The sequence below is a fragment of the Pogona vitticeps genome, chromosome 2 (genome assembly GCF_051106095.1).
Source record: "Pogona vitticeps strain Pit_001003342236 chromosome 2, PviZW2.1, whole genome shotgun sequence".
NCBI classification, from domain to species: Eukaryota; Metazoa; Chordata; class Lepidosauria; order Squamata; family Agamidae; genus Pogona; species Pogona vitticeps.
The window spans coordinates 160131750-160158342 of NC_135784.1; the positions used below are offsets into that span (position 1 = coordinate 160131750).

Consider the following 26593-nt stretch of genomic DNA (forward strand, 5'->3'; position numbering starts at 1 on the left):
CTTTGTTTAAACCAAGAGGATTTCAATGCATTTATCTGTGGTGTTGTTGTAGATAAAGGATTAGAATTCAGAAACCTCGGGTTCAAATTCTTAATTGGCCATAGAAATTTCAGGGGGGGGGAGAGGTGAAGTGGCAAAAACAGGCCTTGAATTCTCACTTACATTGAAAACCCCTATGAGTCAGTGCTAATTTGAGAACACTTGACGTAACATAGACTGCATGTTCATTTTGACTTGCCAGCTACTCTCCACAACCATTAATTGTGTGTTTAGTCGTTTAGTCGTGTCCGACTCTTCGTGACCCCATGGACCAGAGCACGCCAGGCCCTCCTGTCTTCTACTGCCTCCCGGAGTTGTGTCAGGTTCATGTTGGTTGCTTCGCAGACACTGTCCAGCCATCTCATCCTCGGTCGTCCCCTTCTCCTCTTGCCATCACACCTTCCTAACATCAAGGTTTTTTCCAAGGACTCTTTTCTTCTCATGAGATGGCCAAAGTACTGGAGCCTCAGCTTCAGGATCTGTCCTTCAAGTGAGCATTCAGGGTTGATTTCCTTTAGAACTGATAGGTTTGTTCTCCTTGCAGTCCAGGGGATTCTCAAGAGCCTCCTCCAGCACCACAATTCAAAGGCATCAATTCTTCGGCGGTCTGCTTTCTTTATGGTCCAGCTCTCACTTCCATACATCACGACAGGAAAAACCATAGCTTTGACTATTCGGACTTTTGTTGGCAAGGTGATGTCTCTGCTTTTCAAGATGCTGTCCATATTTGTCATCGCTTTCCTCCCAAGAAGAAGGCGCCTTTTAATTTCAGGGCTGCTGTCTCCATCTGCAGTGATCATGGAGCCCAGGAAGATAAAATTTGACACTGCCTCCATATCTTCCCCTTCTATTTCCCAGGAGGTGATGGGACCAGTGGCCATGATCTTAGTTTTTTTGATGTTGAGTTTCAGACCGTTTTTTGCACTCTCCTCTTTCACTCTCATTACGAGGTTCTTTAATTCCTCCTCACTTTCTGCCATCAGAGTGGTATCATCTGCATATCGGAGGTTGTTGATATTTCTTCCGGCAATCTTAATTCCGGCTTGGGTTTCTTCCAGTCCAGCCTTCCGCATGATGTATTCTGCATATAAGTTAAATAAGCTGGGGGACAATATACAGCCTTGCCGTACTCCTTTCCCAATTTTGAACCACTCAGTTGTTCCATGACCCGTTCTAACTGTTGCTTCCTGTCCCACATATAGGTTTCTCAGGAGACAGATAAAGTGGTCAGGCACTCCCATTTCTTTAAGAACTTGCCATAGTTTGCTGTGGTCCACACAGTCAAAGGCTTTCGCATAGTCAATGAAGCAGAAGTAGATATTTTTCTGGAACTCTCTGGCTTTCTCCATAATCCAGCGCAAGTTAGCAATTTGGTCTCGAGTTCCTCTGCCTCTTCGGAATCCAGCTTGTACTTCTGGGAGTTCTCGGTCCACATACTGCTGAAGCCTACCTTGGAGGATTTTCAGCATAACCTTGCTAGCGTGTGAAATGAGTGCAATTGTACGGTAGTTGGAGCATTCTTTGGCACTGCCTTTCTTTGGGATTGGGATGTAGACTGATCTTTTCCAATCCTCTGGCCACTGTTGAGTTTTCCATACTTGCTGGCATATTGAATGTAGCACCTTAACAGCATCATCTTTCAAGATTTTAAATAGTTCAACTGGAATGCCATCACCTCCACTGGCCTTGTTGTTAGCCAGGCTTTCTAAGGCCCACTCGACTTCGCTCTCCAGGATGTCTGGCTCAAGGTCAGCAACTACATTGTCTGGGTTGTCCGGGATATCCACATCTTTCTGATATAATTCCTCTGTGTATTCTTGCCACCTCTTCTTGACGTCTTCTGCTTCTGTTAGGTCCCTCCCATTTTTGTCTTTTATCATGTTCATCTTTGCGCAAAATGTTCCTCTAATATCTCCAATTTTCCTGAACAGATCTCTGGTCTTTCCTTTTCTGTTATCTTCCTCTATTTCTTTGCATTGTTCATTTAAGAAGGCCCTCTTGTCTCTCCTTGCTATTCTTTGGAAGTCTGAATTCAGGTTTCTGTAACTTTCCCTATCTCCCTTGCATTTTGCTTCCCTTCTCCTCTCTGCTATTTCTAAGGCCTCGTTGGACAGCCACTTTGCTTTCTTGCATTTCCTTTTCTTTGGGATGGTTTTCGTTGCTGCCTCCTGGACAATGTTACGAGCCTCTATCCAAAGTTCTTCAGGCACTCTGTCCACCAAATCGAGTTCCTTAAATCTGTTCTTTACTTCCACTGTGTATTCATAAGGGATTTGGTTTAGATTATACCTGAGTGGCCCAGTGGTTTTTCCTAATCTCTTCAGTCTAAGCTTGAATTTTGCTATGAGAAGCTGATGATCAGAACCGCAGTCAGCTCCAGGTCTTGTTTTTGCTGACTGTATAGAGCTTCTCCATCTTTGGCTGCAGAGAATATAATCAATCTGATTTCGATATTGCCCATCTGGTGATTTCCATGTATAGAGTCGCCTCTTGTGTTGTTGGAAAAGAGTGTTTGTGATGACCAGCTTATTCTCTTGACAAAACTCTATTAGCCTTTGTCCTGCTTCGTTCTGAACTCCAAGGCCAAACTTCCCTGTTGTTCCTTTTATCTCTTGGCTCCCTACTTTAGCATTCCAGTCCCCTAGAATGAGAAGAACATCTTTCTTTGGTGTCAGTTCTAGAAGATGTTGTAAATCTTCATAGAATTGTTCAATTTCAGTCTCCTCAGCAATGCTGGTTGGTGCATAAACTTGGATTATTGTGATGTTGAATGGTCTGCCTTGGATTCGTATTGACATCATTCTATCATTTTTGAGATTGTATCCCATTACAGCTTTTCCCACTCTTTTGTTGACTATGAGGGCTACTCCATTCCTTCTACGGGATTCTTGTCCACAATAGTAGATATGATAATCATCTGAGCTGAATTCGCCCATTCCTGTCCATTTTAGTTCACTGATGCCCAGGATGTCGATGTTTATTCTTGCCATCTCCTGTTTGACCACCTCCAGCTTCCCAATGTTCATAGATCTTACATTCCAGGTTCCTATGCAGTATTTTTCTTTGCAGCATTGGATTTTCCTTTCACTTCCAGGCACGTCCACAGCTGAGCGTCCTTTTGGCTTTGGCCCAACCACTTCATTAGCTCTGGAGCTACTTGTACTTGTCCTCCGCTCTTCCTCAGTAGCATGTTGGACGCCTTCCGACCTGAGGGGCCCATCTTCCAGCGTCATATCTTTTAGCCTTTTGTTTCTGATCATGGGGCGTTCTTGGCAAAGATACTGGAGTGGCTTGCCATTTCCTACTCCAGGTGGATTGCGTTTAGTCGGAACTCTCCACTATGTCCTGTCCGTCTTGGGTGTCCCTGCACGGCATAGCCCATAGTTTCTCTGAGTTACTCAAGCCCCTTCGCCACGACAAGGCAGCAATCCATGAAGAAGCAACCATTAATTACTTAATTAATATTTCAACATGATTTATACCATCTACACAGTATACTCCTACAGCAATGAAATCTCTCTGACAATTACTGACTATTTTGCGGGGATGTTGATTTGGAATATTCACTTGTTCAGGGAACAGCATAACCTGCCGTCCAGTTTCTGGGAAGGAAGGAAAAGTTGGGGCAAACCACACACCTCCAAAAACAACAGTCACCTGTGCTCTCTTGGTAGAAAGGAAGTGGAAAAACAAATTGGCTAGACCCTTGACCATGGAATGGTTCCAGTTCTGGATTCTCCTGTCATCACATTATTTTATGGTAACTGTAAAGGAACCCTGCAGATCAAGAAGCCGGAGCAAGGCAGGGTGGGAGAAAGGGCTAAATTTTATCTTTGGATTTGAATTAATCTGACAGCTATCTGGCTATAAGCTTTACAGCGACATCAGTGCCATCAAATATTTCTGAAGCGTGTCTAAATTTCCTTCTAAGCTCTGCATTGCCATTTTACCCTCAATGATGATTTCATGTTATAAGGATCAGGGGATTTTCCCCCCTTCAGAGGAAAACCTAAGCTTAGCATTTGCTCAGATATAGCAAAGCTCCAGGAAACACATCTAGTGCTTCTTGATTTCTTTTCTATGCTTTATTTCTTTTCTTGAGATGGTGGGGTTGTTTGTTCCAGGAGTCTTTTAAATGTGCTCCAGAGGCAAAGCTGGAGCAGGGAGTGGATCGGTAGGGACCTCTTTCCTAGAGCAGCATTTTTCACGGAGGTGGCAGTGGAGTGCAATAAAATGCAAAACATCATAACCACTGGTCTAGTTCAGAACAACCCACATTCATTTGGGGCACAACGTTTGTCCCAACAAAAGTGGAATGAAAATGGGTACATTGAGAAGTTGTATATTTTATGTGCACAATGGAAAGATCAAACTGGCAAGTGTGTTGCCAGTATAATCTAAGCATATGTCCAAGATTAGGTAATCGTTTAGATTATATGAAGTAGAGGCCAGTTTCCTGTTACGTAGCTCTGCCTGCACAGCAGGAATGATGTCAGTAGAAGCCATATTGTGCCTCTAATTAAATAATTCTTTTTTTTAATTTCAGGATGTATGTGTACATTCATATCATTGTCTTCCTCTGTCTGAGTGAACATGTCTGTATCTATAAATCCACATGAGCGAATCCACACTTTTGCCCGGAGCTCCAGCCATGCTTTTTGGTTGTTCCCTCTGCCACACCAACAACAGCAGGCAATAGCAGTAATTGTGCCAGTGCGCTGCTCTCCTCACATATTAATTTTAACATATTCTGAACATCAGAAGAGAGATTCAGTCATTCAGGTGCATGGAAAATATCTAAACCAAGTTGCTTTTTTAAAAAAAAATCCATGAAAGTCTGAACAAGGTGCCTGATTCTGTTGTGGCATTTTGTTATAAAGGTTCTCTCGGTTCCAGCAAAAGGACTTTTCTAAACTGAAATGTTCGGAACTTGGAAGTGAAAACAGATACAGCAGGCTTCCTGAGGCACAGAGCCATTTCTATTCACTTATTCCAAATTGTAAAACACAGCAAAGATTTCTCATGCCACTTTCTGCTTGAGAATATTTGTTTTTCCACAGCATACTATGGGTGGCTATGGGATACTGAGCCGTTTCCTGTCTCGACACTGAAACTGACTCATTTTCTCAGTACAGACACCCATAAGAGTAGCTAGTTGGTCAGAACAACTGCCAGAGGGATAGCTGTGTCAGTGTGTTGCAGCAAGCCAAGAGACTACATTGTGGTGATTTGTACACTAACACATTTGTTATGGTATGAGCTTGTAGCGTCCACTTCAACAGGTGCAGGAAGGGCAACCCTATATTGGCAGGCATGTATGTACACACAGACATGGTTGGAGCTGATTGGAAATGGAGAAGAGGGGAGCAAGAAGAAAACAAAATGCAAAATGAGCAGAGTATGGTATTTACATAAAAGCAAAACAATGACAGTGACAATTAACAAAGTGATAGCAAAAACATAATGTAAGTTAATGTAAGCTGTATGATAAAAATCTGCAGCCACAATCCTAGGCAGGCACATTAGACTGTCCTAATAAACTGAAATTCAGTGGTTTCTTCCTAGAATCTCCTTTTTAAGCATCCTTTGGTCAATAGGGGGTACCTTAAAGTCAGCTACAGAGTACTTTTCTATACTTTGAAATTTTCTCCTATAGGTTTTTAGTTATTCTCATCAGTTTCATAATGACAGGATGCTTCAGAAACAGAAGCAGCAAGCAAGCAAGGAGTTCTTAAGGGGAGACACCTGGGCTGGTGCAGATAATTACAAGTGGTTGTGAGCTCCACCAGGGCTCCGGATTTTACCCAAAGATGTAAGTTGCTGGTGCTGGGCCAGCTTCACTTATTGTGCAATGTCCACAGAATCACTGGATGTAGCATACCTGTGTCCAGATGTTTTCTTAAAAAGACTTTAGAAAGACTTAATCACAGCCTTAATTAATGGTAGCCTTCATTAAGAGTCAGTCAAGTGTGTGTGTAAAAGTGCAATGAAACATTCCCTCTTCATATATTCAAGTAGCTTATAATACCAAAAAATATAATAGCCAACTAATAAGCAACAACTGACAACATAAAACAATCTATTAACATGGAAATTCAGAAACAGCAAATTAAAAGATGCCCTAATTAAAAAGCACTACCCAGAAAACAACGGTACTGTACTCCCCAAAGCCCTTCCTCTTAAAAACCACTGGCTTAGCAGGCCATGCGCTCTAGACACCACAACAGAAAAAGGGCTTCTATGCCACATTGTGACAGTGAGGTTGCACTCAGAAATGCCTCAGAAAGAGAATGAAGTTCAGAGGCATGCTTGCATCTCTGTATTGGAGGGAGTGATGCCTACATTGGATGAAGGAAGGAGAGGCGGGGTCAGGATGTCCCCTTTTTCCCACAGCCCTGGAGCTGGCATTGAAAAGGAAAGGAAGGAAACTCTCCCTTGGTGCTGGTGATGGGGTCATTCAATGTGAGTTGAGGGCCAGAAGACAGAACTCCTTTAGTCTTGCCACTCTTTCATCTTCCCCAGAGAAATCCACAGTAGCCTCCATAGGGAGGCATGCAGCGGGAGAATAAGCAGCTTGTATGTAAGTGGAGCAGTGAGGAATCCCTAAAATGTTTAGTAACCATTCCTGGGTTCAGTCTATAAGGCACGCCCAGGAGCTTCTCTCTTCTCCCTGCTGGCACACAGATATTCAGTCATACCGTAATGAGGCTGGGAGTTCAGTAGGAGAACACCGCAATTGGGGTTTGCCCCCCAGTTAAGGTGGCAGGTATGGTGGGTGGGCTGGCTCTCTAAGGCTGATAGCCTGAGACTGAGGTGGAGCTGTGCCTCATTGGTCTCAATACACCAATTGCCACAGAGAGTCAGATCATATGTTAAGGTAAAACACTTATTTCTTCCAATTACGACACTTTCCCTCTTGGCATACAAATTGTTCAGAGCTACCTGCTTGGGGAATCAGACGTGAAAGTAGACTTGTGCATATGTCCTAACAACCAGTAACAAAACAAATACAAGCTTACTTGCTGAATGCAGCTCGGGGCTAAGTCCTATTAGAATAAGGCGGCAGTCCATTTTTACAAGTGATGAGGAAACTAGATGTGTTTTTTCCTATCTAGATATTCAGTCAAATGTAAGGCTTCATTTTACTTCTAGCATCCAGACACCCTTCCCTGATCTTTCTGTGTCCATCAGCAATTCCACGTATGCACAACATATATTTCCTACCGGTTGTTGTGGGTTTTTCGGGCTCTTTGGCCGTTTTCTGAAGGTTGTTCTTCCTAACGTTTCGCCAGTCTCTGTGGCCGGCATCTTCAGAGGACAGCACTGAAGTGTGTCCAGAGCCCTGTCCTCTAAAGATGCCGGCCAGAGAGACTGGTGAAACGTGAGGAAGAACAACCTTCAGAAACGGCCAAAGAGCTCAAAAAACCCACAACAACCATTAGATCCCGGCCGTTAAAGCCTTTGTGAATATATTTCCTACCCTTTCTCACCCATTCTTTGCCCACACAGACACACTTGTGGCTCCATTATCTCACCTCCCCCTTGTTTCTGTCGTGCATTTCCATATTACTTTCCTCAGAGGATCACAGTCAGACAAAAGGAAATGGAGACAGGAGGATGGTGAATTCTGTATGGTTGACTGACAGCAGCAAATGGAACGTGACAAGCACCCCACCAAAGGGAAAGTGATCTGACCCATGTGGTGTGACAAAGAAATGGGAGCACCATGAGCACCGTTATACACTCTGAGTGTGTGTGTGGTTAAAAGGGAGGGAGGGAGGATAGGGTCCCTTCTCATTTGGCAGTTCTAAAATGATGATGAAGAAGGTGATGATGATGATAGAAAGAGAGTTTCCTGTAAGACAACCAAAAGTCTGCAGGCTGTTGGGTATGTTGGAGATTGAACCTGTCTGCCTCTTTATCAGCCTTTGAAACTACATCTGCACTGGGGCACAGCACGACAGGATTAAAGCTGAATTCTAGCCTGGCGGGCAGATACATGTACCTATGGGTGCCTGGGGGGGGGGGTAGGGGGTGGAGTGGAACGCATATACATATGCACTTGGGCAGATCACACGCCTGCAGCATTCTCCCCTTGAAAGAAGTATGTATTTAACCACACTTAGCCTGGGTCCCACAAAGTGAAATTGCCCTTTCCCTTGTAAGAGGGACAACACCATGAAGGAGGCATTGCTACCATTCTTATTCTTATTTTTCATATTTTTAGAATTATTGATACACTGAGCAGAACCGGCCTATAGGGGACAGGAACAAGGTGGTCAGTTACGAAGGTTAGGAAAGAATTGGGAAGAGGGTGCCGGAAAGGAGGGGAAATGATGCCCTCAATCGCCTCCTCCCAGGAGATGGTCGCCCCAGACCTGCAGCAGGTCTGGGGTGACCGTCAGCAGCCAAACAAAGTGGATTACCTGTATACCTATACACAAAGGAATATCGAGCAAAAGGCCTTGGCCAGATTTGGTCTGTTGCACTTTTTTGTAGTACGAACAAACTCAAAAGGCACTGGAAATGGCAGGTGTGAAATGACTGAAGACAAGAGGTATGCCATTTAGATCACTAGCGGTCATGTTTAAAAGGCCAGGCTCTGTAGAGAGTGGGATAACTCCAGCTGCACCTTCTCCGTCATTCGTTGGGAAGGTGGGAACTTTTGCCCTCCCTCGTTTTGCAGCGTTCTTCTCCCCTGCGGCCTCCAAAGCCGCACCACACCTGGTCTACAAGCTGCCGCACAGATGCTATCAAGGTTCATCTCCATAAACAACGTCAACATTTAAATAAACAGTATAATAAACCTCCAAATGGACTTTGCTGTTATGTGATGTCCTGCTTATCTGTTTGAAACACTTTTCCTGTGTATCAGTCAGGAAAAGCAGACATAATTAGAACAATAATACTGTTACTGCATTTCCAAAAATAGCTGAAGCTGCAGACGGCCTGGTGCAGCAGAGATGGTGGAAGGCGAGATTAAGGAGCCCTTGCCTCATTGTCCACCTAATCCAGCCCACATTTTTAATCGAATCTCATTTAACTGGACTTCCTGTCCTACAACAAAGTATTAATTTAATCAAATAATACGTGCCCTTCTCAGACACATTTGAAAGTAGATGACAGGAAAAGTTCCTTTACTATAGATTTCTATAATGTAAGGTACTCATCAGAAAAATTTATCTTGGGTGACTCCTACTTCAAAGGATGTTCCAGGATATTTTGCTGCCTGAGGCAAAGTAGCAAAAATTCCCCTTCAAGCTGAAGATCATAGAAGCCCCTACTAGTCACTTTAGTTTGGTACCTGAGCTGCAATAATCTTCTTTAACCTGTTTTTTAAAGAAATCATATTAAATTATTGAGAATGTACACCCTTTCAGACACTTACACTCTGCAAGTGTTCATATCCTCACAGTAGCGCAAAACCACTTTTGAGGTGTAACCAGCTTTATGCCTAGCCTTGCATACAGACTCGATCCCCATAAGGCTCTGCAACAGCACACGTAGGAGCCTTAACACAATGGGGCTGCTAGCAGGGCACGCCTTCCGCCAATGGCAACATTCACAGGAGCCAAGACTAAGGCCTTTGCAGAATGAGGTTTCTTGGAGGGATACCTGCAGTTCATGCTAGCTCATGTGAATAGAATGGAGATACGCTATGTATCAAGGGTTTCAGGATTAACTCAGAGAGTAACTCCACTGATGAATTTAATCAGGAGATGGTTTAGGTTGTTTAGAATGGTTAGAGCGTCCCCTCGTTTTGTGTCGGTGTGCGCATCCATCATGGAAACTGTTGCTCCACATGTCTTGCCTTTATATTGTAAGTAGACAAGGAGGGAGAGTGTTTCCCAGCCTTCCACTCAGCGAAGGCTTTTCTCAGGCTGTGGGGAGGATGGGCAGGTGGCGGCAGCTCCTCACTGCTTGGAAGACCAGACACACAACTTTCTCCAGTAGCTCTGTGGATGAGTTTCCAGAAAGTCATCATAGAATCGTCATAGGGTTGGAAGGGACCTTGGAGGTCTTCTAGTCCAACTCCCTGCCCAAGGCAGGAGACCTCATACCATCCTGGACATATGGCTCTCCAATCATTTCGTGAAAACCTCCAGCGATGGGGCACCTACAACATTGGGAGGCAAGCTGTCCAACTGCTTAATGGTTTTCACTGTCAGAAAATTCCTCTTTATTTCCAGGTTGGATCTCCCTCTGACAAGCTTCCGCCCATTGGTTCTTGTCCTATCCTCAGGCGCATTGGAGAATAAATCGATGCCCTCTTCCCTGTGGCAACCCTTTAGATAGTGGAAGACTGCTATCATGTCTCCCCTCACTATTCTCTTCATTAAGCTAAACTTACTTAATTCTTTTTAGTTATTCTTCATAGAATTTAGCGTCCAGTCTCTTTATCATCTTTGTTGCTCTTCTCTGTACCCCTTCCAGGGCCTAAGTGTATTTTTTTTATTGGGGTGACCAGAACTGGACACAGCATTCCAAGTGCAGCCTCACTAGCATGGTATAGAGTGGTACTATCACTTCTTGTGATCTTGATGTTATCCCCTTGTTGATGCGGCCTAGGACTGTGTTGGCTTTCTTATCAGCTGCACTGAATACTCATCCTTAGGTGGTGGTCCATCAGGATACCTAAATCCCTCTCACAGGTATTACTGTCAGGCCAGGTACCATCTATCCTGTACCTGTGCATCTGGTTTCTCCTGCCTAAGTGCAAGACCTTACTTTTCCTGTCACTGAACTGAACTGCATCTTATTGGATAGGGCCCAATGTTCAAGTCTGCCTAGATCCTTCTGAATGTTGAGTCTATCTTCCAAAGTATTACCAATTCCCCTCAGCTTTGTGTAATCAGTAAATGTGATGAGTGCTCTGTCAATCCCCTCATCCACATCATTTATGAAGATGTTGAAGATCACTGGACCCAAGACAGAACCTTGAGGGACCCCACTGCACACTTCCCTCCACGGAGATGTGGTTCCATTGAGGACCACAAATTGAGGGCAGTTGGTCCTCCAGCTGCAAATCCATCTGGTAGTTGCACAGTCTATCCCACTTTGTTCTATCTTACCCAGAAGTGGGTGGTGGTCTACCTTATTAAATGCCTTACTGAAGTTTAAGTATACTATATCCACTATGTTTCTTTGGTCCACTAATTTAGTCACTTCATCAAAGAAGGCAATAAGGTTTGTTTGGCATGAGGAGAGAGGAGATTGGGGAGGAGATTTGAAAATGAAGGAGTAGATTCAAAATATGAGAGAATGCGTGGTCTTTTGAAAGACTTCCCTAACCTAAAGGTTGGTGGATTGTTACCAGACCCAGAGGTGAAAAGAGAAGGAGAAGCGACATTTGAAACTCAAGAATAGACAGTGATTGTTTTCCCACAGGGGCAAGAAGGTGGAAGGAAGGTGATCCGACTGGATCAGACGTACAACAAGCCACTGAAAGAGGGAGACCGGGCTCGACACCCATGTTGCAGCACCGTTTGCGCGGTACGGAGTACCCTCTGCGGAATCCCCTGGATCAGGAGCCTTTTGGTCCAGCCCCTCAGTGAGTTATCCTAATTTTCAAGAAGAACTATCCTCATCTAGTTATGGACCTTTGCCTGATTTGTCTTGTTTCAATCCAGTTGAGGTGGTTGTTAAAACACCGACAGTTAATAAAGTTGAAGTTGTAAACAGTACGGACAAGTCTCATTAGTTATTCCCCACCAAAGTTGAAGAACTGCCTCAACTTTCAAATGAACCCAATCACAGTATCATAAGAGCTTACAGCGGGAAACTGCATTATGTTACCATAGGTATTTTCTTTTCATGGTATAGATAATGATTATTCTAACCAAGTTACTGACCTTATATAAGTTGTTTATTGATTCAATGTTTGTAAATGCTGTTGCAAAGATTGTTTTTGTTGCCTGAGATGTCCTTCTGAAAGGATGAGTTTCTTCAACATTTTCCCATGAAAGTGAAAGCTATGTTTCCCCCTGGCTTTTCCTAGTTTAACAAAGACCTTACTGAGTGACATGATTGCATTAAGAAGTGTTTATACATTAAGTGTTTCATTTATTTCCCACTTGGCCTTCATGTTGCTGAAGGTGGCCTATATATTATTTTTAATATATTTTATTTTTACAACAACCGTGTGAAATAGGTTAGGATGAGAGTGTTACAGTGCAAATCAATACAGTACACGTCTCCTCCAAAGCAGGTTCCATTAACTTCAATTGGGCTTACTCCCAGGTAGGTGTGTAACATTGCAGCCTTACTTATTATTCATCAATCAGTTGGTGAGCTTCATAGCCGAATGTGGATTGGGACCTTAGTCCTACAATCCTAGTCCTGCACGTTACCATTACACCATACCAGCTTTTTAACAAATAAAATTAAGCATTTAAAATGAGAGAATAGCAGCTCTCCAAATGGAGGGCAGTAAGGTACCTTACCATCTGTTAATTTTTTTCTTTAATTATAATTCTAAGAAAAAAGGGGGGTCACATAGAAGCACTATATAATCTAAAACTGAGAAAATATCTGTTTTATTGTAAGAAGATATAATAAAATCCTTGACATGAATATACAGTATTAGCATCCTGTCTCTGCATTCAAGATTCTATGGAATTCAAACTGCACTATATTTGCAGATTTTTAAATTGTTCATATGAGCGTTACTGCTAGCATGGGGGGGAGGGCAATTAAGTTCGCTCCAAGAGGCTTAAGGGTCCTAATGGTTTCTTGGTGGCTCTTGGGGAGTCATTACAGTTCCTGTGGCCTTGGCATTCAATTCTATCAGAGTCCTGGTTGATCTCTGGAGCAGGGATTGGGCCAAGGCAGTCAACCAAATTGCTCCTAAGCGGTCCATACCACAGCATGAGGCCAAACTAGGCCCTTGATTTACCAAGCTACTGGTGGTGATGAAAGGAGGAAGATGAAGACGATGGCAGAAAACTTAGGAGTGAATCTGATCAACTCAGCTAGAGGTCTTTGGAAGACCTACTCCATGGTGATGCTGGCAACGAAGAAGTTGTTTTTCTCTGCCAGCATTACATCTCTTCAGAGACACACATCAGTGCTATGTCCTGTGGTCAGGGGCTGTTAGACACTTGCCTTCAAAAGGAAACTTTGGACCATTTCACAGTCTGCTGTGAACAGTTTGCATGACACTTTGCAAAAAAAAACACTCTGTCTATGGAGAAGCAAATTTCTTCTGTGGCCAGGTCTGCCTTCCCTCCCTCTCCCCCCACAAACTTCAGCAGATTGCACACTTGTGGCCTCATTTGGGCAGGAAATCTCTGACCGCACTTGCTCATGGCATTGGTACTCTCAAAAATCGGTTACCCCAATGCTCTCTCCATGGGGCTGCCTCTAAAGGTGACGCAGAAGTTACAGCAGGCTGGTCTCAGGAGTTTCTAGATGCGATCATCTCTCCCTGATCCTGGCAAGCCTGCACTGGCTCCCTGTCTGCTTCTGTGCCAAATTCAAAGTTAGCAAAGTGCTAATTTTAACTTATAAAGCCCTAAATACCCTGAGACCTCAGTACTTGTTGGAGTGTCTCTCCCTACAATCTTCTACTCAGATCATCTCCAACCAGTCATCTCAGGCTTTATGGTTGCAGGGCCCCCGGAAAACAACCCCCCAGGACCCGAGTGTTTTGGGGAGTGGCCGTGACATTATGGAACTCACTGCCTGTTGATGCACGCAAAGCTCCCCTCCCTTCTGTCCCTTCAGGGAACAAGTCAAAACGGAGCGATTCAAAGAGGCGCTCAGGTCCATCCTCCCCACACAAGAGATTCCTTGAGCAATCCCTGTGCAAGTTTTAATTGTCATGGGAATATGTTTGACTTTTGTAAACTGCCCAGAGTAGTGGCAAGCTTATAAGTTATAAGTATCATCAATCAATCAATCAATCAATCAATCAATCAATCAATCAATCAATCAATCAAGAAAGAAAGAAAGAAAGAAAGAAAGAAAGAAAGAAAGAAAGAAAGAAAGAAAGAAAGAAAGAAAGAAAGAAAAGGCAAGCAAGCAGTGGCAAAATAAGGGAAGCAGGAAAGGAACAACAAAGCAGAAGCAAGAAGATTTTGCTATATTAAACAAGAAACTGGGAAGCAGTAAAAGTTTTCTAACCACAAGCCATTACAAAACCAGTTCACAGAGATGAACCCAGTAAGAAAAAGGGATGTAATGACGTTTCTACCGTTGCTCTAACATGCAAGGACACAATATTTTTTTAAAAAAAAATTAATTCCACATATTAACTGCTTTGCAGCACAATTCTATACATGTCTACTCAAAAGTAAGTTCCTTTGCATTTTTGGCCTCATATGCAGGTAAGTGGGTGTATAATGGCAGCTGTGGTTGCTCTTCTGTAAGTTCACAACGGTATCATCCTGTACGCCTCTGTTCAATAACATGTCTTGCCCAAACCCTACTATGAAACATCATAAACTAAGGGCACCCATGCAAATATCTTTAGCACTTTACTGGCTACTGTCATGATCCTAGGCACATAACAAGTATGCAACCAGTTGCACAACCCAGGCACATCCAAGCGCACTGGACAGCTGGCAAGATTGTGCCTACCACTTGCATGATTTCAAAATTTATGCTGCATGATACCAGCAGGATTCTGGCCCATCAACTCCCAAGCTATAAGTACAGAATTGCAGCACAAGTAAATTATGTTTTATTCTTTCTCTCTTTTTTTAGAAAATGGAGTTTATGAACAAAACTTTCCACTCACTCACCATTAATTGCTTTTCTGATTTCAGTATAAACTGTCTCATTCTTCTTTGTCACAGGAGCTGGAAAATATATCAGTATGCAATCACTTACATGCCGGTTTAACAATATTTTCCAATTGGAAAAGTCATTTTCACCCTCTAGACCAGTGGTTGCAAACCTTGTGTCCCCAAATGTTCTTGGACTACAACTCCCAGAAACTCTGGCCAGCACAGTCAGTGGTGAAGGCTTCTGGGAATTTTAGTCCAAGAACATCTGGGGACCTAAGGTTGGGAACCAGTGCTCTAGACAGTCCCTGAGCTAAGAATGCTTCTCCGTAACTTCCTTTTTAACACTAATTTCCGTACTATTTACCTTTTATCCATTTTATACTGAACGTAACAAAGTCAGTGTTTCCGTTATGTATTTCTAAAGGCAGTCTTAAGTGCAGAGCTTCCCAATTTTGAACCCTCTGATGTTCTTGAACTAAAATTCCCAGAAGCCTTCACCTCTACCTGTGTTAGCCAGGATTTCTAGGAGTTGTAGTCCAAGAACATCTGGGGACCCAATCACACTCTAATGGGAGGCCAGCAAGGTGGGAAGGATGGAAGGGAAGAAGTGATCCAAAGGGGAAGGGCCACAAAGAAAGTTACAAGAAAAAGCCTAACACTGCTGCGTACTCAGGCAACCAATAACAGATACGTTGTTCTCGTAAACTAGATCACTGTCATCCCCCTGGAAAATAATTTCCCTTATCGAGAGGTCTGGAAAAGATCACAAAGCTGCACAATTTTCCAAAGAGGTAGTCATGTTAATCCATTTCAGCGTGTTGGGAGGCGGAAACAGGGGGGAAGACAAAATATTCTGACACCAGAAAAACGAACAGGAGGGTGGCACCCCCCCTCCTGATTAGAGATGGGGATGTACCACTGGTTTAGCAGTTCATCCCAGTTCGTTTACCAGCCCCACCGCCGTTCCATGGTTCTGAGGCCCACTCCCTCTGGTAGGCACCCACCTGGAGGCTGTGTCCCAGCCTCCCTGCCCGGGTTCCTCCAGGCACTACCTCTGAGTGAATGCCTGCTGGAGGGGGTGGATGCTGAACCATGGAACAGATGTGGGGGCAGTCAACGAACTGGGATAAGCTGATGAACCAGTGATTCATGCCCATCTCTACTCCTAAGCTTTTGGAAGCAAATTAAAACCTGGCTCTTTACCCAGGTCTTTGAAGACCTCACCCCTTTTTTAATCTCGATTTTGAGGCAGTTCAGTGATGACCCCACGGTTCACCATCCTGAGTTTTGGAACATGTATTAGACTGGAGGGGTGAGGATGGGCTTCTGCTTTTATGTTTACTATTTTAGTTTTGTTTGTATATGCAGACTATTTTCTTGCAAGCTGTCCAGAGCACTGACTTGTCCACTAGATGGGTGGGGTATATGTTTAAATAAATAAATAAATAAATAAATAAATAAATAAATAAATAAATAAATAAATAAATAAATACACTTCTTTTGTTTGTGTGTGCATTTCTGGGTGAATATCAACTTCCTCAAACGCACCTGAGGAAGTGGGTTTTGATCCACAAAAGCTTGTGCAGAAACAAATCTATTAGTCTTTGAATTGCCACAGCATTTTCTCCTCCCTTCCCCCCCCAAAAAAATAAAAACCTAGAGAAAATATTTAACAAAATAGGGTTTTGTAAACATTTTGGTGCTGATGTATTTCTTACATTTACCATATCCTTTCTTGAAAACGCAAGACTTTCTGTCTCCATAGCTGGCTGGGGCAACGTAGGACAGGGTTTATACCTATACCTTTCCTACCTCTTCATCCCCATAGTCTGACATATACAGCTTCTGAAAAGCAAGGTCCTTGATTCTAGCAGTTAATCTCTTGCCAAATCATTCTTCTGCTCAAAGTAAAACATAGGCGAGACACTAAGGGAGAAACTATACATTACAGATACTGTGTCATTAGAAGAGAGATTTCCTTAACAGCTGAAGCATCAATGGTCACAGCAGCAGCTTTTCCTCTCCTCATGGATTTTGCAAATGAACTTGCTCTGTTTTGTGATTAGTCTTTAGGAGCTAAACACAGGCTTGATATGCAAGTCCACCAGTTTCTTAGACAGAGAAGTTTGACTCTGAATTTAAGTTCTACTGGCAGTTTATCCGTAGCTTATAGTTTAGCCCTTAGGTACTCTCCCCCAAGTAAAACTGAGGAATGCCCTATTAGGTCTTTACAGCATATGTGTTTGCTATCCACAGTTGGTCCATTCCTTAAATACCATCTGTGTAAATAAATATTTTCATAAGTTCCAAAATAGGAGTCATTAAAATAGCTCTGGAAAACTGAGAGCCTGTAACAGAACTGAGACATGACACTCAGCCTGGGAGTGAGACATTTGGGCTGGTTTTATTGAGAAAGGAAATGAGGAAATGTGTTATCAAGACAACTTGGAGGACCTTTAACCTTATCAGGCGTTATATTTAAAATATCCTATGAGATCATCACAGCTCCTTGTAGTGCAGTGACAGCCGAACACAGGTGTGGCTAGAATTTCTAGCTATTTCCAGAACACCTGCCAAATCTAACATGAACTGGGCACAATCCTGCCTAAGATGCAAACAACATCTTTAATTGTTCCAGGCCCCTCTAGGTTGCAGGAGGGTCTCTTAAGGGGGTGGCACGTGTGGTTGAAAAACAAATGAAACGACTGTGCAGTGTCAACATTTAAGCCCTCCTGCATTGCCTCCCAGTCTAAGCTGGCACTCTAAACAAGTCTCCTGCAAAGCCTGTAAGCCAGGAGGGCAAATATGTAACCTAACCTGTTGTATTCCAGCCGTTGAATACAATTCCAAGATATTAAGAAACCATGACAGCCATCATAGAGAGAGAGAGAGCAGGAAGGTAATACGTTCCTGCTCTTAGGAGGCATTTAGAGTTTCTAAAGGCAGGTTATGCAGTAACAGAGTGAGTTCTCAGCAGTGTTCAGACTCCTAAAACATAACGCTTTCTTTCAAGGCAATTCACTGGCACATCTAACATCCAAAGTAGGCACGGCAATTATTTTCTACAGTTGGTCCTTTCTGCATGCATTGTATTAGCCCGGATGCAACACAAATGTATTTTCCAGGGATGCTATTTTTAGTATACAGTCAGGATGAAGGATAGTCATTCTGTAAAATGGATCACGACCAGGAATGTTGTTGGGACTGAACTGTAAAGAATTAGGACAGCCTTTCACAAGCAAGGCCATGAGGAGGACACCGTTCATTCTGCATGATCTGGGAATGCATGAGAACCAGGTCTTCCCTTTTCAGTCAACGTATGGGACATTTGTCTAGTTCACTTGCACAACCCATTCATTAAAATATTTTTTTAAAAGCAGTTGCTTGCAACACCCCATGGGTGGGATGCATCTTTGCCATCAAGACATTGTGGATTAAGCTGCCAGGACAGTGGTTGATAAGTTGAGGGTTGTCAGGAGATGTGTAAGCCTTGCTGAATGGAAATTCTTCCCACACTCATTCATCGTATCTCAAATGAAATAAAGAGGCATATTGATTACATAATTGAGAACATCTGGGTTGCAGTTGAACTTCTGGAAATGATGAAAGTCACTTGCAGTGATTTCTGTTGTTTTACCTTATATGCAAGCCCTGGTGCAGTTTTAAAAAGTGCACATTGGTGCTATTTTTAAACCGCACCAGGGCGTCAGTTCTGGCCAGCCAGCCCTTGGACTCTTCCCGGCTACTGAGAGCGCTGGGTCAGGGCTTGACATACAGCAAAACCAGAGCCAACGGAGCGGTCCCTCAGGCAAGAACAGCGTTGCTGTCCAGCCAGTTCCAGGAAGGTTTCCCAACCACCTCAGCACTGACTATCTGGCAACATTGTTTTTGCTGGGGGGGGGGGGGGTGCAGTGGAGAAAAAGATCCAGCAGTTTCATTTTCCCCTGCATAGAACTGTGGAATCAATGAATAATTGAGTTATAAGGCCATTGAGTCCAACCCTCTGCTCAATGCAGGAATGCAAATCAAAGCAGATCAGACAAATGGTTGTCCCATTTTCTCTTGAACGTCTGCAGTATCAGAGTGCCCACCACCTCCCGAGATAATTGGTTCCATTGTCATACTGTTCTAACAGTTAGGAAGCTTTTCCTGATGTCCAGCCTAAATCTGGTTTCCTGTAACTTGAGCCCATTATTACGTGTCCTGCACTCTGGGATGATCAAGTACAGGTCCTGCCCCTCCTCTGTAGGACTACCTTTCAAGTATTTGAAGAGTGCTATCATGTCTCTCTCTCAGTCTTCTTTTCTCAAGGCTAAAAATTCCCAGTTCTTTCAATCTTTCCTCATAGGGCTTGGAAAGACTGTATGGCAAGGAATTGATGCTATCCTGACCTCAGCACTCTCACAGTAACAGTGGGATGCCTCCCAATGCTGGCTAGCCTGTGGGCCGAGGAATGCTCCACATCCTGGTTTAATGGAAAGATTCACATTAAAGCAGGACATGTGAAACAAGACGTTTCACACCTGTTTTCAGTAACCTGCAGTGCAGTTCCTGCCCAGCTGGGCCCTGAGGGAATGGTCCTGTTTTTTTCTCATTGATTTATGCAGGATGACAAATTAAGGCAGCATCCGCTACATTCTGAAATGAGTTGGAAACTTACGACACCAACATCACTCACTGGGGAGGGTCCATGCTGCTACTTCTGCTACACGATTGCAAGTGCCAGCTTTTGAATTACCTCTGTAAGGATCAGGAACCGAGACTTCCACTTCAGTATATTCCACCTCAGCGTTCTCAAGGTCAGGTCCTGTCCCCAAAATATTAAGAAGAGGTTTCTTTGTGTGGCACTCAGAACCTGCCAAGGAATTCTATTACGAGTGCAAATCATTTTAACAGATAACAAGAACAAGGCATCTATCACATCTAATGGCTGATTCACACACGGGAGTCTCCCTCCACCTGTTTCAGAAGCCCAGTGAAAGCAGCAAATTCTCCCCCTGCCCGTGGCCGAAACAGACACGAAAAGTAAGAGAAACTGGTAAGGACAGGTTATTCCCCTCCCTCACCCCCCCCCCCCACATGCACACGGAAAGGAACAGGCAAAACGATCATAGCTTGACCTGTCCTCATCTTCAGCAGCGTAAGGAATACCTAGCTTCTTTGAAGCAGCAGTACTTTTCTCTGACATTAGCCATCTTTGCAGAATATAAGAGAAACCCTGATCCTTCCAAAGTATGGAGCAATACCTCCCACAGTCCTGCTCAAACTAGGTTCTCATAACTACCCTGTTTCCTTGAAAATAAGACCTAACCTGAAAATAAGCCCTAGTAGGAGTTTTCAGGATGCTCGTAATATAAGCCCTACCCCAAAAATAAGCCCCAGTTCAGCGAGACCCCACCTTCCACCCTTGGGCAGCAACCAGAAGAAGATGACATGACTGTTTTTGAATAAATGTAGATTGTTGTACGTGAAAATAAAAATAAAACATCTCCTGAAAATAAGCCCTAATGCGTTTTTCAGAGCAAAAATTAATATAAGACCCTCTCTTATTTTCGGGGAAACACGGTGGTCTCAACCCCTTACAGAAGAGACATATCCTTTCTGTTTGGGATTCTGAAACAAGAGAAGGCAATCAATCTCAAAGGCACAGGTATGGTTATTTTGGCCATAATTCAGCTATGTACTATTTTAAAGAGCTGGTTGATCTGCATGAAACCATGTTTGAGTGGCAGGAACAAGCAACAACTAAGCAAATTAAGCTAATTTTAAATGAAACATCTAGCTTATTGACTCAGAATAGAATTAAAAACATAGTAAGTTAAACATTGACATTAAAAAACAATTAAACTATATACCAAGTAAAATATAATTGATTAAAACCAGGTAAACATTAAAAACTATCTTAACTTAAGAATGGCATTCAGGGACCCAATCATGATTCTTAAAAGCTTGCCTGAAAAAGATGGCACTTCTTCAGCTGTCAGCAGAAGGATAAAAGGGGAGGGGGAGAGCCTTCCATATGATAGGCTAGATGGGCCAGGAGCTTGACTCACTATGAGGCAACTGCCTGTGTTGCGAGTGTCAATGTTCCCATACCCGCTGGATAGCTCAGTGGCTAAAGTCTCTGGCTGCAGAGGCAAAGGTTTGGGAGTTCAATTCCCCAGTGTGCCTCTTTGACAGGAGCTGGGCTCAAGGATCCATTGGGTCCCTTCCAGCTCCGCAATTCTAAGATTATTGTCATCTTCACCTTCTAATATATGGAAACTGGGTGAGGGGAGGGGCCTGCCTTATTTGTAGAAGGGATTGCTGGTATGTGGGTGAGTGCTGAAACAGCCACTGCCCTGTTTGCTCTTTCAGAATGGCCAACGATGGCAAAACAATGACAATAGAGAGATTAAAAATATATATTCCAAAATATTTTAGAACTGTTTTGTCTGCTTCTTATATGCTTTTTCAACAGACATGAGATTACCTGGCTGACTGCCTCATTCATTCATTCATTCATTCATTCATTCATTCATTCATTCATTCATTCATTCATTCATTCATTCATTCATTCATTCATTCATTCATTCATTCTTCATATGTTTTAAGTTGCTTTCAAAATATTTTTCACAAGGTGGCTTAAAACATTAAAAACCAAGGAAAAAGGTAAAACAATGCAAAATTTAATACTGGAAGATTAAGCATTATAATACACATTTTAAAAAGGTAGACACCAGTGAAATAAAAGGTGAAAGCTCTCAGCATAAAGGGACTGAAAGCTGTCCTTAAGCAAAAGTGGACACAAATAAAAAGACTCTTCTGGCCCAGAGTCATCACTAGGGTGATGTCCCAGGGAGCCCCTTCCTCCACACTAGTCTAAAGGGGAGCAAAATATCCTGGGGAGGGGTCCTATAAAAAAGGGACGAATGCTGAGAAGACTCTTTCCTTCTTGTCTGCTAATCTGACTATTGCTTCTGATGGAGAGAAAAAATTGTGGCCCCTCTTACAGTTCTTAATAAGCAAATATGCAAAGGCAAGCTGTAACTTGGTCCTTAACTGTTGTTAGGGTTTTAAAAGCCAGTCTGATGATAACAGATTCTACATTTCTATCTTCAGACAATATCATATCTTGAAAAGTTAGAATTACACTGGGAAATGATTATCAAAACATTACCTGTATTGTTCTCATTGGAGTCTATATGATTTTTTTCACCGTCTTCGTTATAATCTGACCCTAAAAAGGAAAATGAAAACACAGGATGAAATAACAGATTCATTAGCAGCAACTTCTAAAACAGCAATGTCTTCTCTTAAAGCACATCCTCTTCATCACTACGTATCATGCAGCGAAGACCTTTAATCGTTGGGTTTGCCCTCCACAGTTTCTGAGGAACTCCCTTTCTCCGTTTGAACTCCAGACATACAGGACAGAACTACCCTTCTTTCCCCGGAGCTGACTGGATTGTGTGTATCCCAACCTGCTAGGAATACTTTCTTAATATTTTGGGGACAGGACCTGACCTTGAGAATGCTGAGGTGGAATACATTGAATACTTTCAGAGTCGCAGTCAAGCTTCTTTGGCTGACTATGAAAGCTAAACATCACAATTCTCTACTGAGGGCTGTCACCCTTTCCTGTCTGACTGACTGCCTAGCTCTTTTGGCTTCCCCTGCTATATATTCTTCTTTTGTACTACCAGGCTGAATGAATTATGTGATGACATCTCTTTGTCCTTCTGACCACACATCTGTGAAATGCATGTCATGTGGACTGTCTGTGATTGCTAATATTTAGGCAATGGGGATTTATTTCAGAACTCAAATGCACATTTAGATGTACATATTACATTGAATTTTTTGTGTCTGAGTATCATACACAGGGACGTGGTGGCGCTGTGGGCTAAACCGCAGAAGCCTGTGCTGCAGGGTCAGAAGACCAAGCAGTTGTAAGATCGAATCCACGTGACGGAGTGAGCCCCCGTCGCTTGTCCCAGCTCCTGCCAACCTAGCGGTTCGAAAGCATGCAAATGCAAGTAGATAAATAGGGACCACCTCGGTGGGAAGGTAACAGCGTTCCGTGTCTAAGTCGCAGTGGCCATGTGACCACGGAAGATTGTCTTCGGACAAACGCTGGCTCTATGGCTTGGAAACGGGGATGAGCACCGCCCCCTAGAGTTGAACACGACTGGACAAAAATTGTCAAGGGGAATCTTTACCTTTATCATACACAGGAGCTAATACCCAATACCCAACTGAAACCATCCAATAGAGTCAAACTCTCTTTGGATATATCCTGTCCTTATCCCTCCTTTTCCTCTTCAGAGAGTGCAGTGTTTTGCTGTGACATCCAAACCATACCATCATCACACATAATTAATGTTCCCTCTCAAAGCAAAGATATAAGTCAGCTTTTAAATCCTAGTTTCACAGCACTCCTGGTTTGACAGCAAATTATGGTTAGATTTGGTAACTGAAGATTACACTGGGTTCATGCTCAATCATTGCTGACGCTATCCCGAAATAGATTAGAGAAGGAGCTTGCCCAGGTCCACATGATTCTCCTAACTGTAAGGATGTAGTTTGGCCATCAGACAACCTGACATCTGAGCTGGGATAGAACAGCAAGTATGCTGATCATGGTTCACTGGCTGCTGATTTCAAGGGGGAGAAACTTATCATATGGGGGGGAGGATAGCAGGTCCCATTGCTATCAGCAGCAACTACAGTGCCTTCCTGGACCAGGGAAATCCAGCAAAAATCTCCTCTTTTAGTTGTGATTCTTTGACTTCTAAGGAGGCAATTTGGAATGCACTGAACCTGCACAATTTTCATTCACCTAGACCAGTTCTCATCACCCCACCTAAGACATTTCCGGCCTGGATGATGGCAGCAGCAGTTTGACAGCAATGATCCCGGTGCTACCCTCTTTTAAATTCTCTGCAACTGCACATAAAGTTATTACATGTATTTAAAAACCTGTGAAAGATATAAAACTGAACACTATGTATACCACCCCATTCATTCAGCATTCCTTATGTCTGGCCAAATTCTGCTATGCCAGTTGTGATTACCCCCCCCCACGCACACACACAGACTTTGTTGTACTGCACATTCTCCTTTACAGTGTGTTACCATATTAAGTAAAAGGCTATTCCATATACCCATGCTTGGATATCAATAAAATATTTATTATTGAAAGCTACACATGCTAAGATAATATTTGGGCATGAGCACATGGGAAAATGGATCAGATTTTGGACTTGTGGACTGGTCCAGTACAATCTATTTCTTAGTGATCACATGATGTATGGGGAATTGTGCTCCATCCTGATCCAAATCTGTGCCCAGTTTGGATGTTTTTTGGTCTAGCTGTAGGGCTACAACTTTTTCGACCTCAGCTGAAGCAATTCCCTAGCAAACGGCACGGTCAATTTAAGGAAGATCGACCCCTGCAAGACAGCCCTTTCCAGTTCAATTGGACATGCACCTTTTCCGCCGTCTGATCACATCCTTTGTTTTTAATATAAATAGCCATCCAAAACAGAGTTAACAAATTACCATAATAGAATTCCCCTTCATTATTCTGTCCTGACGTCAGCTTCTCGCTTGTTGAAATGGTTGCTTGTTTTCTAAAATGAAAATAAATCCAGGGTAGAATATGAGGAGACGCTGACATTTTGACAATTTAAGTTTATCTCTGGAACACTCTCTCGCGCCTGCTACCTTAAAGCTATGCAGATACGTGTTTTTAGACTACAACTCCCAGAATTCCCCACATAACATGTCCAGCTGAATGATGAATTCTGAGGTTTCTAATCCAAAAACTCAAGTCTGCCAGCTCTACCTAAGAAAGAGCTGCAGCTACACTGCACAGTTAGAACAATTTGATTCTGCCTTAACCACAGTGGCACCTTTGGAATCCTGGGATGTCTAGTCTGATGGAGTGCACAGAATTCTTCAGGGGAGGGTGCTATAGCTCTCTGGAAGAGAATTCTAATCTCGCTGAACTGCCAATACAAGCATTCATTAGGATGGAACCATGGCAGTAAAAATAGAATCAAACTCCTATAAATGCACCTATAGTTTTGGTGCAGCACAGAAGGCATGCAATCTGAAAAATCAGAGTGAGATCACAGGTACTTCTAATGCTATGTATTATGAACAAGCCAGTTTACAAACCCACCCACCCTGATGTCTCTAGCTATTAGCATCTAGGTTGGATGGACACATGTGGCTAAAATGTTGTCAGGAATTCAAAATTACAGCACATAATAGTCACAGAACAACAAAGGATTAAAATAGAGTCATTCTAAACAAATATTTCTATTTCTACCTAACAGGATCTCCAAGATGTGTACAAAATGGAATACAAACAAGAAGAATCCAACAGCAGAGCAGTCAGAAGCAAACCAACATCTTGGCTTGGGCTCTTGAAACTTGGTCCTTCCCCCAGCAGAAGTTTTTTTTAATAAAAGGGATTCATACCACTCAGGTTATATTCCAAAATATGGTGGATCCCTGGAGACCTGGAGTTGCTTCCACAGATTTTGATGGTATTCTTGGATTTTTGTCATTATTATTCATAGACAGGTGATCGCATTAGAGTATAATTTACGATCATCAGAACCAGCGGTGCCATCTGAAGTATGTGTACTTTAATATAGTATTTGTATATCTGCTTGTGCTAGCATGCCATTCTTATAGTAAAATCTATTCTAATTTTCTCCCTGCATGGAGTCTACTTCACTTAGTAATTCAATGCATCTGTTCTGAAAAGTGACACACAAAGTGGGGGGGGGGGGAGGGATATATACATCATTGCACATTTTTCAGAAATGTCTCAGTTTGAACAGTAGGAAATCAACCTACCTGTCCAACTCCACAAAATCACCTCTGGCTTGAAAAAAATGGAAAATAACAGCAGTTTACTATATGGTACTGTATAGAAACACATTTGTATAAATAAATGAAGCAATATAACATGCTGTCAACCCAGTATTGGACAAAGGACTTCTGGGTTCACAATTTCCTTAAATAGTCTCCCCAAAATTTCCTTAAATACTTCAGCAAAACATTAAGCATTGGTTGGTAACTGTTAATATTAACTCCAATTAGTTTCCATTATTAGTTTGTATGCATGATTATGTGTAGCTTGTTAATCTTGGTTTCTAGCTAACAATGGTAAACAAAAAGTCATAAGCCGCCCAGAGACCTTTGGGTAGAGTGGGCGGCATATAAATTAAATAAATAAATAAAAAATAAATAAATAGCAGAAACAATGAATGAAAATGTTATAGAAAGGGGGCAATAGATAGGAGCCAGTCTTGAGAAGTGCACTTGGTGTGGACATTTAATATGGGGAGTACAAGTCAGAAGGTTTTGCCAAATCAGTGAAAACTCAGTTACCTTTTGCCTTCTTACGACACCACCACCTGAGGGCTATCGCAATGGCAGCACCAAGAAGCAGGAGCATGATAATTGTCACTATGAGCATTTTCTTCCATGAAGCCAAAACAACTATAAATCCAAAGAAATTTGTGTCATGATTCAGGCATAATATACAGTACTACTGAGCTATTACTGCATCAACACACTGCTGTAACGTACGGGCATCTCCTGAGGTACTCAGGGATGCCAGTCTAGATAGCTATGAAGAAACACTACAAATGTGAAACCACAAAATCCAAAGAAGGTGGACTTCCTTTTTCACATGACTGTATGTTTTAGTGAGACAAGTGTCACAAGGATACACAGTAATGATACTCAAATCATCATTAATCATAGGATACAGTAATTCTACCATTCCTTCTCATTTTACCTATTGGAGCGCCTTCCCTGAA

The 26593-nt window shown here is 42.7% G+C and overlaps 1 protein-coding gene across 11 annotated transcripts in view; it reads right to left on the bottom strand.

Moving 5' to 3' along the window:
• PECAM1 (platelet and endothelial cell adhesion molecule 1) overlaps nucleotides 1–26593 on the bottom strand; it is a 90443-nt gene that overhangs the window by 16187 nt on the left and 47663 nt on the right. For 5 of the 11 annotated variants that reach the window (XM_020782492.3, XM_072991002.2, XM_072990998.2 and 2 more), the window contains 6 exons: nucleotides 26160–26270; nucleotides 25623–25650; nucleotides 24312–24382; nucleotides 21928–21987; nucleotides 19507–19575; nucleotides 14784–14840 (listed from right to left, as the gene is read on the bottom strand). In XM_020782492.3, coding sequence (XP_020638151.3) covers nucleotides 14784–14840; nucleotides 19507–19575; nucleotides 21928–21987; nucleotides 24312–24382; nucleotides 25623–25650; nucleotides 26160–26270 — 396 coding nt within the window. The remainder of the gene's footprint in view (nucleotides 1–14783; nucleotides 14841–19506; nucleotides 19576–21927; nucleotides 21988–24311; nucleotides 24383–25622; nucleotides 25651–26159; nucleotides 26271–26593) is intronic. The other 6 variants (XM_020782532.3, XM_072991000.2, XM_020782522.3 and 3 more) reach the window with 3 other exon arrangements.